Below are 14,255 nucleotides of genomic sequence, written 5' to 3'. Positions count from 1 at the left end.
ACGGTTACATTTACAACACCTAAATTATTACAGAACAACTTCCTCTCATCATAGAATATATTAAAGGTCCAATACTATCTGATCAGACATTAAGGAAACAAGCTATGATGAAGTGCTGGCTTCTCTGACAACAATGCAGCAGCCAGTATGTCCTCCTTCTAACTTTAGATTCTGCTCCTGAATGCTCTGGATTTGTTTGGACCAGAGAAGGTAGAACCTTTTAAGGCGACCCCCCTACACGGCCGTTTTGGACGCCCCTCGGTTTGCCAGATATGAGAGCAGTTATCAGGTCAACAGGTGTTGCAGCGATGGAAGCGGTCAAGAGAAGTGGTTCAGATAGAAGTGATTGTACCCGACCTAAAAAGCCTCTGCATGTTTCTAATAAGCTCCACGAGCAGAAACGTGCTCAAACTAGGATCAATATTGGAGATGCTTTTGAAAAATGGAGAGAGGTTAGAACACAGAAAGGTTTACAGACCCATGCAGAGCTGGATAAACACTGAAAACCCCTTTCACAACTTGTTAACTCTGACACAAAGAGATTCTTTTCCGTTGTTGTGCTCACAGTAAATAAGCCTCACCCCACTCGATTCCTTCTCATTTTTCCGTTCACTCCCAAACCCAAATATTTATGTCCTTTCCTAATAAGATTTTACCATCAAAGAAAGAGTGTGGCAATGTTTTCTTTTCCTTTCCGTGTTATTGTTCATGAATTTATTGGGAAAACTTAATTAAAGCTGCTGTGAGGAACCTTCCCTTCTTGTAAGATATGGCGCCCCCCTGTGTTCAAAATGTTACCTCTCATCTCTACTGATCTTTGCCCTGAACATGTATAAGTCATGTTTTGACTAGAAATGTCATCCTGCTGTCTTTTAACAGTCTAAAATACACTCACTTTTAACCTCAACACTAATATATATACACAAAGGACGGTTCAGCTGCAGTAACATCGACTTCATGGCGATAATTCATCCTCTTCCTCGAGGTCTGGTTTGTTTTTGTCGGTCATAAAGAGACGTCAGTAGCTATAAACTTTAAGTCTAGAAACATTTTTATGGCTCAGAGTTTTTCAATGACACTCTGGGGGGCTCCAACTCCACAGATGGGATGTTTTTAATTTTAGATCAATAGTTCCCAAGCTCAAGTCTTGAGCGTGATCTAGAAACACAGTTAAGCAGTGAGTACAGTATGTTATTCTTCTTTTCTCTAGTCCCTCAATTAAACAACTTTTATACAGGATGGGAGGAGTCAGCCGCCGTCCGGGCGATGTAAACAAACTGAAGATAGGACTCTGAAAACATCACAGACAGTGGGACTCGGGTGTTACACCCATTGTAGACAGTCATGACTCAGTTATTTTCAGAGGACATACTTGATTTCTACATTTAAGTGTGAAAAATCCCATATAAAGTCTTTAAATAAAAAACACACCATCAGTCAGAATGAAATCTGGTGAATGGTGTTTCATAAAAAGTTAAGATTTGAAAATAAATGTAACAATTTCTCACACTTGGAGGAAAAACAATAAATGTCTAAGTTGTCACGCAGGGCAGTACTCACCCCTAGTTGTCAGATAGAGTAAGTACAAGGAGGAAATATCCAACCATATAACCTTCCATCTCACTCATTAGTAACTTGATATGTGAAAGGGGAAGCCCTGGATGTGTGTGAGTGCTTCTAAGAAAAAGTCTTAATCTGTACGAGCCTTAACAGGAACGAAACCAGAACAACTGGTAGTTCATGACGGCGTGATAAGTCACATTTTTACAGAAAAGAGGAAGCTGAATCAGCTGGTTAGAAAGTGTTGAAAGGCAGACTATGACCTCGTTTCTGATGAGCAGAGGAGACGTCCGGGGGAGGGGAGGGGGGGGGGGGGGGTGAATCAAATAATCTGCTGAGTGGCTGCTGATGAATTATTAAACTCCAGGAGGAAGCTGGAGAGTAAGAGGAGAGGAGAGGTTAGACTCACTTGGAGAAACGCTCGGCGATGGCGTTGTTTTTCCCTCGGGCTGTGACGATGGACATTTCCTTGGCGGTGACCCTGAGGGATTGGGACGCCCACTGTCTGCGGCTGAACGGAGCGACGGAGGCCATCTTTGCTGCACGTCTGAGCGATCAATCTGTGGTGTCGATTTTGCCAGGAAACACACGCCGTAACTCTGCAGGGAGGCAGGGAGAGAGGACACACACACACACACACACACACACACACACACACACAAAAGAAAGGGCAGGTTGAGCCAAAATGAAAACAAAACAAAAGCCACACAGCAACAAGTCCTGGTGCAAGAAAGTTTTCAGCAACCTCTTCTTTGCACGTTTTGGGGATCCAAAACTTAGCAGAGGAGAAACATCTTTCCTGAGCATTTACACACTGCTCGATTAACTTTTAACTTCCATCTCTACTGTGGTCATTTGCTCAGTGAGACAGAGGTTTGAGATCTGACCTGGCAATGCAAAACCTCATCTAGAAATCAATACATTTTGCCACATCACACATTTGACTCTGTCACCACGGCAGCATGAAGTAGCCTCCCTGTCTGAGTCAGAAAGTCAATAGAGCGTGTCACACAGGCATTGACCATCTGTTCCCTGTGACTCGATCTGAAGCCTCCAGGGCGACTACAAGCCGACAACCAACACACTGCTCCATCATCGCAAACAATCTCCTCCTTTGTAGCGCACTGACACACTTTCACAACACCTCGCAATGTCTCTACCTGTTCACCTCTTCTGCAACTTTACAGCCCGGAGGCGGAGCGACAGGCAGGCGCATGTTGCAGCAACATCGTCAGCTTACAACTAATAACTGTCATCTGTGAGTTACACACGCTCCGGGTGAATCAAACAATAAAAAGGCGGACGAGCCGGGGAGATGACGGAGCAGCCTGCGGGGTCCCGACGTCACTCAGCAGGTGGACTATTGTCAAGTTAGAGACTGGCTCGTTAATTCCTTTAACATCGTGTCCTTTGTGTTTTTAGACATCAGGAATGGTTTGAATAAAACAAAATGATTTAAGGTTTTATCTTCATGTGAAACTACAAGTGGAGATTATTAATATCAGTGAATGTGCTTGATCTTAATTCATCTGAAGGCTGTAAACGATTAGAGTTAAAAATGTTTATCACAGTTTACTAGAAGTCAAGCAAACAACTTTCAATTCCTAATGTGGTTTTTTATAAGGGAAAAATAAAAATTCCTTCCTCATGTGAGATGCCAAAAACAAAAAAATGTCTTCTTGAAAACATTTCATTTAAAGCCCTTACTTCTAAAACTCTGACATTTAAACTTCACAATGAATGACTTTTTTTTTTTCCCAACAAGAAAGTTATTTTCTATAAAGTTTGTAACGTCTTGAAGAACAGTGAGTGGGACCACCGTGAACATTTAAAGCCTGAAACCAAAAACATCCTTCACCAATTTAAAGTCCAGATATTCAGCAAGTTTGCTCAAATCATCAAACCAACGAAAAAACTAATTTCATTCAGTTTTACTCTTGTTGCACATTTCATACAAATCTAAATGCAATGTGCTTCACAGAAGACACAAATAAACAAATGAAAAATTTGGATTCGAAAACAAAACAAAAAAAGGACCCTGCATCATCCCATACCACGCACATGCACAGGAGCATACACAACCATCATATGTACACATACAGAAAAATAAACAAGCAGCCGAGACCTAACTGACCTGTCCTTTGTGCTGCACATGGAGACAATCCAGTATGGCATGATGGGAAATCTGAACATTTTTCTGCATCTGGCAGCCTTTTTTTGGATTAGTCTACCTTCCATGTTTTAACAGAGTTCCCAGACAGTGAATGGTTTTTTTTTTTTACAGCTAACCGCCCTGTAAATGTTTGTGTTGAGAAATATTGTGCAAGTGAAGCAAAGTAGAATAATGTCCTGCAAAGTCAGCCCTGTTTTGTTTTTCTGTCTGAATTTATTCTTTACACTCCGTAAAATTCCTGAAAATGTTCATACAAACATTGTAAAAATAATTAATATTAAACTAGCAGCCAAAGGCGAAGAGAGAAGCAATGTTTTAGGACATAAATACCAGACAATTTACTCGTACTGAATACTGAAAGTGCTCCATTTCAGACACATCCAAGTCTTTAAATGTCTATTTCTGAATAAAAGTCCCAAAACGTGAACAAAAATGTAGTTTAAATTTATGAAAAATGGAGAAAAACTCAAAATCTGTTGCAATTTAACAACTGAAAACATCAAACATTTAATTAAATTTGTTTTAAAGCAGACAAAGAATGGTTTCATTCTCACACACTACTATTGAAACTCCCATCATCATCATCATCATCACACTCAGTGTTACAGTTTCCTCCTCTCAGTAACTCGGTCAAAGCTACAATTCAGGTCACAGGGTTTAGATTACACACTGATGTAAACTGATGCTGACTTTGCAGAAATGACTTTAACGTCTCTTTGTCATGGAGACAAAAAGATCAGAGACCAAAGAACAAGCAGCCGTACCTGAAGTTCACAGCACACCTTCAAATTTGAATGATTTGTAGTTTTTGTAAAGATGATAAGAAAACATGGATGCTCCCTCTTAAACTTTAAAGAAGCTCAAGTTACCAAAACAGCTTAACCTGCCGTTTCCCCAAAACATCAAGTCAAGATAAGAGAAAACAAACTCTTCATACCTGTGATTAGAATCAGCTGCTCGACTCCTTGAGGCAACGTGTTGTCCACTACTCGTATAATCCCTTCTCTTTTTTACTCCTCAGCTGTTTCCACCGGTGCTTTTTAAGTAGATAAAAGAGAGAAGGAGGAGTCCTAATACTCTATTTCACTCCTAACCAGCCAATAAAGAAGCTGTATTCACCTCCACCTGGCAGGTACACGCTCTCTTCCCCTCCCCTGTCCAATCAGCAGCTCCGTCGGGGTTCAGTGCGAGTGCAGAGCAACATGGAGGTATGCGAGACGAGCAGCCTGAGGGCCCGGTGTTGAGCAACATGGCAGACAAGCAGCATGGAGGGGGGAAGGAGTGGGGAGGAGAGGGTTGAGGAGAGGGGGAGGGGGGAATCCCACACTGGATTCCTGGAAGCTGAGCAAACTGCCTTCTTTTTTTTCTTTTTTTTCACAAGGTCAAGACTTTGGAGGATGTGACTCATTCACAATCCTGCCAAGAAGAAGAAGATGAGGGGGGGGGGGGTTAAAGAGACTGGATTAGGATTTTACTGAAGAGATTTAAAGTTTGTTTGGACAAAGAAGTAAACATCTAAAGTGTGGGAAAATAGGATGGAAAAAAAAGGTGGAAAGATTCACTCGTTTTTATCCGACTGTAAGTCCTGCTTCCTGTTCATTAAAAGATCCCTCCCTAATGAGCTCGTAGTGGAAGTGACGGGGCGACAAAATTAGAGTCCACATTCCTCGAGTATATTCAGTTTTTCAAGATTTTATTTGGGGCTTTTCCCCCCCGAGGGAAGAGAGTGGAGAACGACACACAGGAAAAGATGCAGGACTAGAACCAGGACCACCCACCCAGAAGACCTCTGCACAAACCCAAGTCACCCCCCCCCCCCATGTATATCCTATTTTTAACAAAATGTATCTAGGGGTCGGAATTGGGTAACCGGGGTGATTTTGATCTATAATAACTAGGGCCAGAACGATATGGGATTTTTGGGGCCGATATCGATATTAGTAAGAGAAAAAAAAAAATCAGATACAGAGAAAAGGCCGATATATTTCTTTGATCCATGTTTGATCTGTAGAGAAAGATTGATGTAGATATTTATTGCTTTTATCCCTTTAACAGTTATCAAACACTACGTGATTGATAATATTTGTGATAATCAATATAGCGCCCTCTGCTGGTGAAAGAGAACTGCTGGTGTAATACAATGAAACAAAAAACTGGTGAATAAATCTAGTGATATCAGGGCACTTGATGTGATAATATCGGCCGATATTATCTGCTCGCCAATTAATCGGTCGGGCTCTAATGAAATCGTCCGTCACTAAACTCTAAGGGCTAAAACTTGTTTCTCCTTTCAGGTAAAAACACAAATAAAAGGATGATAGTGACTAAGTCAAGTCTACACTTCAGGTCACAGAGTTTAGATGACAAACAAAGCTGATTCTGGCCGTGCAAAACTGAATTTTAAAGTTCTGTTTTCAAAAGCAAGAAAACAAACTTAAGAAAAAAAAAACACCCTTTACAGGACCCACTTGGTGCCCTAGGCAAGATTTCAGCTGGAGCCCCTTGTATTGCAACCAATTCCACCACCAATCACAATATTCCTACACTTTAAGACAACAGGCATACAGCTTTATGTATTACAGCTGTTCTTTACGATCAGTGTCAATCGCTTCTGATAACTCGTCTGCCCTCCTCACCTACAAAAAGCAGGGAGCAAGAAAATAGGGCCTTTTTAAATAGGTGATGCAGATAAAATAACATTAAGTGAAAGTTAAACACACGTTTCCTTCCTCACTCGGGTGCCAGGATGCCCCCTATGGACGGCAGGCGTCCCTTACATTTGCCTGTACTGCCTATGCCAAGGGCCCACCCTGGGATCATGAGTAAGAAGTGACTACTTGATACATCTCTTTTTGTCTGACCAATAGTCAAACATCCCCCAAAAAAAGGGTCAATTTTTACCAAGTAAGAGAAAACAAGCTGAATATTTTTACACATAAGACACAGAAACCATCTATTATTTAAAGTTTTGGCTTGACTCGTCACTAAAACATGTTATTTCCTCGTGGCTTTCCCTTCCTTAAAAACACTAGCGGTTCATCGGCCAAATGTTTGACGTGGTGCACCGAGGTCCTGTGGGATGATTGGACCTCGGCGCTGTGGTGGCCCTGAGAGACTTTCAGCTCCGTCAGTGTCACGTTAGAGAGTCAGTCTAATCCCAAACACATGACGGCTGAGCAGAGGGGGCCGGCCTCATCTTAACTCTTCACTCAGGATTCCTGAGAACTTCAGTTTTATCTCGACTGTAATGATGAGAGAGGTGGAGAGGAGTCCCATGATCGGGTTGTCATGGCAATAAGGGAGGGGTCATGGGGTAGATAGTATTAGGAGCTCCGGGCCTTTTGAAGTTGTAGATGCTGTTTGGGTTGGGGTCAGGGCCATGTGGTGGGTCATTATGTAACTTATCAGTAAGGCCAAAAAGCATTAGGATGAATGTGGAGGGGTCTTTATAGGCACTTTCCCTTTCCAATAGGGTAAAATGTTCTTTTTTATTTAAAAGAAAAGATCAAACGATGGGGTCAAAAGTCATCAATGATTTGTTTAAGTCTCGTCTGTTTTCCCCAGCCTCTCTGAATGAACTCTCATATTATACTCCATCTTTGATTTGTGTCTCTATCAAGTTTCTGCAGGAGAACAAGATGAGAAAATATTGAAATACTCAATTTAAATTCCTTAAAACATGTCCTGAAGTGCAGATCTTTGGTATTAGTCTGTACACCATGACACACAAAACATCAGGCCTGTTGCCTGGATCAGTGGTTCTCAACTGGTCTAGACCCAAATGTTGGATATTTTTCAACCAATGAGATTTGTTTTATGAAAAGCTGTTCAGTTTGGACGTCAGACGGTACAAAAACATGCGACAGAACAAAGAGATGAAACTAAACAAACATGTTTTAAAAGTGATATTTAGACTTATTGACACTTTCGCGACCCGCTGAAAACAACTCAACGACCCAGAAGTTGAGAACCACCGGCCAAGATCCTACTAACCAGTTGTATGTTCAGTGGGTAAAAACGAGACCATGAGATAAACAGAAAAATGCATAAATGGGACAAAGTGAGAGACACTTATCTCAGGTATGAAATCCCCTTACACACATCAGTGTCTGCATCCTGACTCAGCATCATTATGAAAGAGAAAGAACTTCACTCTTATTCATGACTACCAAAAAGACATCTCAAGTGTAGACAGACAGAAACTTAAAAATGCTCGGAGCAGATTCCTCTCATGATTAAGGGAGAGTCCATGTTGTAATATCTACGGCCTGGTTAGGAGTGAAAGGGAGTCCAGATTGCTTGTCTGTTTGGAGTTCACAGGAAGTTTGGATTAACAGTTGTGCAATGTCTTTCTGTGGCTCCGGCCGAGCGATCTCAAGATGATGTCATCTGGGTGAGCCGAGCAAAGACGCTATTGGTCAGACTCTGGGAAGAATTAGAGGAAGTGTTTTGGAGGGTTTTAGACATAAACTGTATAAACTGACTCATGTGGCAAACCAGCTCTGGAGCTCCTTTCACTACAGATGGAACCCGACCCTGGCCGGCACCTAACACTAAGCCAAACGCAGCTATACATCAGCATTAGGAAACACAGAATGTGAAACAATGCGGGATGTTGAGGCAAACATTGAAAGAGTAAAAACTGAGTAAGAGTGTGTTTTTATTTCATTAGCCAGACCAAGCGAGTGTATTCTTCTCTTCTGCTGATTTATGTTGCGTTTAGTAAATAGGTTCCACCTATGGGGGCAGAATATGTAAATTAGCTGCCAGTCAACTCAGGTGAAATTACTTTATTTGTTTGTACAAAAGACGTAACAGTCCAACATATAAAAATACAACTTTATTATAGGTTTGATTTTATTTTTGGTAACAAGATGCAAAGACTGTGGGACAAAGTTGACAGGTAGCAAAAGACCACAGACCAAGTGTTTGCACCAAAATATCAATATCACCATAAGGTGGCGCTAGAGGGGGAAAAAAAAGACTACAAATATTCATACTGCAGACACAAACAGATCTGCCCTAAACGTTCATTGAATCCACCAAACACTCTACCATCACCTCAGAGCCACAACCGAGGTGTGCTATATCTTCATTGTGTTCAAAAGAGTTGATTTGAGAGCTCATGTTTTGGGTGGTATTCTGGTTTTTTTTTTGCTTGCACAGGTCAAAGTACACCTGGTCTACATAGCTGGTCTGCTTCCCACGCGGAAACTGAGGCCTTTAACCTGAACCAAATAAACCAACATCTTTTTCTACACTCGCCACCTGAAGCCTTATATCATCATATTCAACATGACAGCAGGGATTCACTTTAAATATCCATAAAAGGCTTTAACTGTTGAAGTGAGTCATCCCACAGACAGACAGGTGGTCTCACTCTCACCTGACTGAGACACAATCAGCTCAGGTGAACACTGACTCACGCTCTTGTCTCGACAGGTAAACGCTGATTTATGATCAGAACTCGTGTTAACACGTTTTTTGTTTTTTTTCCCACACACGTATTACCTCAGTTGTGTTGCATAATGTTTGTCTTACTCACCTGAGCAGACGCAGGTAGCTCGTCAGGGCCTCGCTCGTGTCAGACAGGTGCCGTGGGGCGAACAGGAGGAGTGCTGATGCAGCAATTAACGGATAACTTTAATCAAGGCGCCATCGCGATACTTAATATGTATCCTTCCGCGTAGTTGGCTGTCCGTTAGCGCATTGATACCTGAGGTCAACTGCGGTCAGGTGGCTTTTAATGTGATGTGGCTTATTTTAAATTTACTGAAGTTTGAACTGTTTAATATCAGTTTCAAATAAATTGATGATGTCAATTAGATGTTAGGCTAATTTGACATGCAAATCACTGAAAGTTAATGGATTGTTTTAATTTGAAAGGGACTATAATTGTTGCCATTTGATGCATTGTACCAAAGTTAGTTTAGAGCTAATTTAAAATTTGCTATTTGAAAATTCTGGGGAACCACTGGTTATATTTTTCTTTCAACTTTAAGTTAGTTCCCACTAACAGTAGTAGTAGTTATTATTAGGACCTGACTGATTTATTAAAAAGTACACTTTAGTCCAGCAGGTGGCGGCATGTCAGTGAAATTCAAGTTTATGAATGTGCTTAAGAAGTATTGTGTAATGCTTCTTATGTGCCACAAGAGGGCACACAACAACAACAATTGTAGAACTGGTCTTCATGCAGGATCTATCTATCTATCTATCTATCTCTTCTCTGTCTCTCTCTCTCTCCCTCTCTTATCTCTCTCTCTCTCTCTCTCCCTCTCTTATCTCTCTCTCTCTCTCTCTCTCGCTCTCTCTCTCTATCTCTATCTATCTATCTATCTATCTATCTATCTATATATCTATCTATCTCTCTATCTCTCTCTCTCTCTCTCTCTCTCTCTCTATCTATCTATCTCTCTATCTATCTATCGCTCTCTCTCTCTATCTCTCTCTCTCTCTCTATCTATCTCTCTCTCTCTCTCTCTCTCTCCCCCTCTCTTATCTCTCTCTCTCTCTCTCTCTCCATCTCTCTCTCTCTCTCTCTCTCTCCATCTCTCTCTCTCTTTCTCTCTCTCTCCATCTCTCTATCTGTCTATCTATCTATCTATCTATCTATCGTTGGTGTGGAACATCTCTCAGGATATTTTCAGTGGGAACAATGACTGGCCCGTCCTCGATGCCGTCCTGTCACATACCTGGCAGCGTACCTCTGTGCTGACCTAAGTGATGTCTCCTGCAGCTTCACTCTTCACCGCTGTATATTTAGTTTGTTTGGTTGCTTGGACAACATTTACAGTAAACAGGAGCAGACATGAGACTGTGCAGGGACATTTTTTAAAAACTCTTATAGACCGAGGAGACATGAACAAAAAGTTTGTCAAACATCAGCGCCACACATGAAGTTAAGTTTATATGTTACGGGTAAATATCTATTGAGTCTGTACAATCAGTTGTTTAATGTCCTCTGAGGCTTTAAATGGAGCCATGAATAATCTAGTGGAGGTCATTGGGTTTATCTTATCTTCATTTTGAGTTTTCTTTAACGGGAATTCTTCATCTAGAACTGCAGATTTACAGTTAAAATTTACTGGTTTTCTCAATCGTTTTTTTTCGAAACAGTCTTGACTTTTCCTAATTCTGTAATAATGTCATAATTCAGCCAAAATAGATTTCCTTCTTCTTTCAAAATTGAGTCGTTGTGCCAGTGAATTGATCAATGCCACCAAAATGAAAAGTTGTTAAGTCATCGTGTTGGTCAAAATGTTTCAGCCTGATTTCATCTTTTTCAAGGTTTTCTCAACATGTCAGTCGACTCTGGACAAGTTTCTGATGTAATAATCTCCTTTTCTTTTTGATTGACACTGGAGGCGGCTGTGGCTCAGTTGGTAGAGTTGGTCGTCTCTTAACCAGATGTTTGGGGGGTTCGATCCCCAGCTCCTGCTGCCACATGTCCGATGTGTCCCTGGTGCAATTGTTTCCAAATGTTGCTGAATGCTTGCTCATGGTGGGCTTGTGGTCGGGTCACTGCAACAAAAAAAAAAGATTACTAAAGTTACAGTGTACACCTGCTCTTTTTGTAAAGTGTCTGGAGATTTCATGTGATATGGAAATGTAACATCAACTGTCTTTAGTATGTGTACAATTTTCTTTTAGCACACTTGTAATTTCCAGTTCATATTCACTAAAATCCTCCTCAGTCTTATTTTCTTATTAATTTAGCAAAAAACAGGTGGTTGCATATGAGTCCTATCCTTCACAGACGATACGGTTGAAGAAAAGTTCACTGCGGACACGGTGGAAGAATTTCTTTCAGCTTTAGGTGAGGGGGAGGGGAGGGGGGGAGGGGGGGGGACAGAAAACATTTGGGAACTACTGCTCACCAAGTGTGTGCGTTCTCCTCCACACATGTATGACATTCCTGTTCCACTAAAAGACATTTGAGGCTGCACCCCCCCCCGACTCACACATGCACACATGCACACTCACGCACACACAAATGAACACATGAACACATGTGTGACCTTCCTTTATAGCAGCCCCCGCCTCTTCTTACCCCTTTGCTCGTAAATTTCCTTGTCAGCAGACACACAACAACAACACGAGGACTTTAGACTCACAGTGTGACAGCTAATACAATATTTACAGTTAATGACATACTGACTGCACAGAGGGAGATCATTAAATCAGCAATGACAATATAATGAACCAGATATTAACTTCTATTGCTCAGACATGTTTGTTTGCTTTGTTGGTTATTTTAAAAGAAAACTGAAAAAATGGAGAAGAGGGAACTCTTTTTTTCTTGTAATATTTATTGTGAAAAATATGACACCAATACCAAATGATTAATTAACTAGTGGTTAGATCATCACTCGTTCCCCACTTTACAAAATGTGTCTACCTTATTGTAAAGTGCTAACAATTAAACGGGTAGTAGTTATCTAGTTTTCAGGGGGGCGTCCCACCTCTCTTGTTCTCTCTGATACCCTCAGGTAGGACTCGGAGCTTCAAGTTAAATCACACAAGATCAGGTTTATGGGCGATGGCAAACAAGTAATTGTACTCCACCTACACTCCATACCTATATATATATATATATGTATATGGTGGAAATGCAACAATTCTACAATTCACTTAGCAGACTCTTTTATCCAAAGCGACGTACATCAGAGAGTAAGAACAACACAAGGAAGGATCTAGAAAAAAGGGAACAATGTCAGTAAGAGCAAACGATCAGCTTTGAGTCTGATTGGACACACAGGTGCTGACAGGAAGTGACCAGAGGCAAAGCACAACATTGAGGGCAGTTCTTGAGAGCTCTAATCAGTATAGAAACCATCTTATAAGTCGTCGTTATCAAACAAAAACCATCGTCATTACCATCATCATCATCAATAATATGGAGACCATCATCATTAAGTTAGTAGGTATTCATGAAAGAGCTGGGTCTTTAGCTTTTTCTTAAAGGTGCAGAGAGACTCTGCAGATCCAATGGAGTTTGCTAACCACCAATACACCTCAAAGAAGAAGAAGTCAGGCAGGTAAGCATCTGTTTTTTTTTCCAGCGCAAGAGAGGCAGCATGAGCTGTGATTTTCTTTGTTCTTGTATTTGCTTTATGGAAAATAAACCGTCAAAAACACAAACCTTTTGTGCATGGACAATGGCCTGCATACAGCACATGTTGCATCAGTGACCATTTATTTAGAGTTGATTGTTTGCAGACAAATAGCCACTTGCTGTAAATACACACCTGACCGTTATTTCATTGTTTGGTTGTGTGATGCTTTTGCAGAAGAGACTCATCTCCTGCCTCAGTGACCTTTTATACAGGTCAGGGACAGACAGGTGACGCAGCTGTAAATTACCTACATGAGAGCACGTCTATGTTGAAATATGTATCTACACATTTAGGCCTGTGTGTGCGTGTGTGTGTGTATTTTAGTGTATGTGTGTTTGTGTGTTTTATTATACAGTGGACATCACAGTGGAGGACGTTGACATCAAAGAGCTACAGTAAAGGTCGTGTCCACAAAAAACATGAAGGACAGGACACTGGCTCACATGCAAGCACACATGTTCTCATGTGGGGAAAAAAAAAAAGAAGCTGATTCCTTTTTTTTTTTTACCCCCATGACCTAGTTTTGGGGAGTCATTGCTGACGAGGCAGCTCCTCCTCCGCTGTGATTGGAGGATCCTCCACATGGCTTTAATGTCCTTTCGTTGCTGCAAGAGTCATATAGTTTGGAAAGGGAAAAAAAGGGAAACAAAGTCCATGTAACGATTTAATCCTGGGAAGGCTGATGCTGATTACTTGTACCCTTTTTTTTTTTTTTTTTTGGATAATTGAGGCCTGAATGTGAACAAAGTGTCCTTGCCAAAGTGTCATCTGGTTTACGTTAGGTTTTATTTGTTTGTGTTGCGTTCTTTTGGCTGAGAGGGCCACATACCATTCTTTACATGTTTCTGTGTTAATCTAACATTGTTCTTGTTAAATGTTTGTTCTACTTTTCCAAATGTCTCAACAGCTGGCACTTCACTTCTGCTAATGTCTTTCAGAAAAAAGAGGGCAGATATATGACTGCTGCTATTCCATAGACTAAATAAAAATCGACGACACCTGAGCGACGTCACCCATTGGTTAATGAAGAGGGCCGTTGATGGCGGTCGCCGTGCTGAAATTGCCGCCTCAACCCTTCATCATCACCATTAAGCTTCACATTTTTATTTATGTTGTTCTTTTTTTCCACTTTTTTTTCCAGTTCCATAACCTTAAAAATATAAAATACAAACATGTAAAATTCTGAATAATTGAGCTACAGTCCCGCTGATCTGAACACTGTGACCGTCCGACCTTGACCTTTGGTGCCATATTTTTCCCAGAGCACCGAGTCCAAGTTTCTGTGCCACCATTCCAGATAAATGTCATTTCACCTCTCTGTCTCCCCCAAGCCAGACCCCCTCTTCTTCTTTTTAAACACTCAGCATGCTTTCATTCCCCCCCCCCCCCCACACACACACACA

The 14,255-nt window shown here is 41.2% G+C and overlaps 1 protein-coding gene across 2 annotated transcripts in view; it reads right to left on the bottom strand.

Moving 5' to 3' along the window:
* Window positions 1-9,395, bottom strand: part of lima1a (LIM domain and actin binding 1a) — a 32,162-nt gene extending 22,767 nt beyond the window's left edge. Inside the window, exons 1-2 of one of the 2 annotated variants that reach the window (XM_020654897.3) lie at window positions 9,279-9,395; window positions 1,970-2,159 (exon numbers count right to left, since the gene is read on the bottom strand). In XM_020654897.3, coding sequence (XP_020510553.2) covers window positions 1,970-2,094 — 125 coding nt within the window. In that variant the 5' untranslated portion in view covers window positions 2,095-2,159; window positions 9,279-9,395. Of the gene's footprint in view, window positions 1-1,969; window positions 2,160-4,670; window positions 4,944-9,278 lie in introns of those variants that run through there. The other variant, XM_029281402.2, reaches the window with a different exon arrangement.
* Between the last annotated feature and the right edge of the window lie 4,860 nt (window positions 9,396-14,255).

Source organism: Labrus bergylta, chromosome 12 (genome assembly GCF_963930695.1).
Source record: "Labrus bergylta chromosome 12, fLabBer1.1, whole genome shotgun sequence".
Classification (NCBI taxonomy): Eukaryota; Metazoa; Chordata; class Actinopteri; order Labriformes; family Labridae; genus Labrus; species Labrus bergylta.
This window is presented reverse-complemented; position numbering and strand designations above follow the sequence as displayed.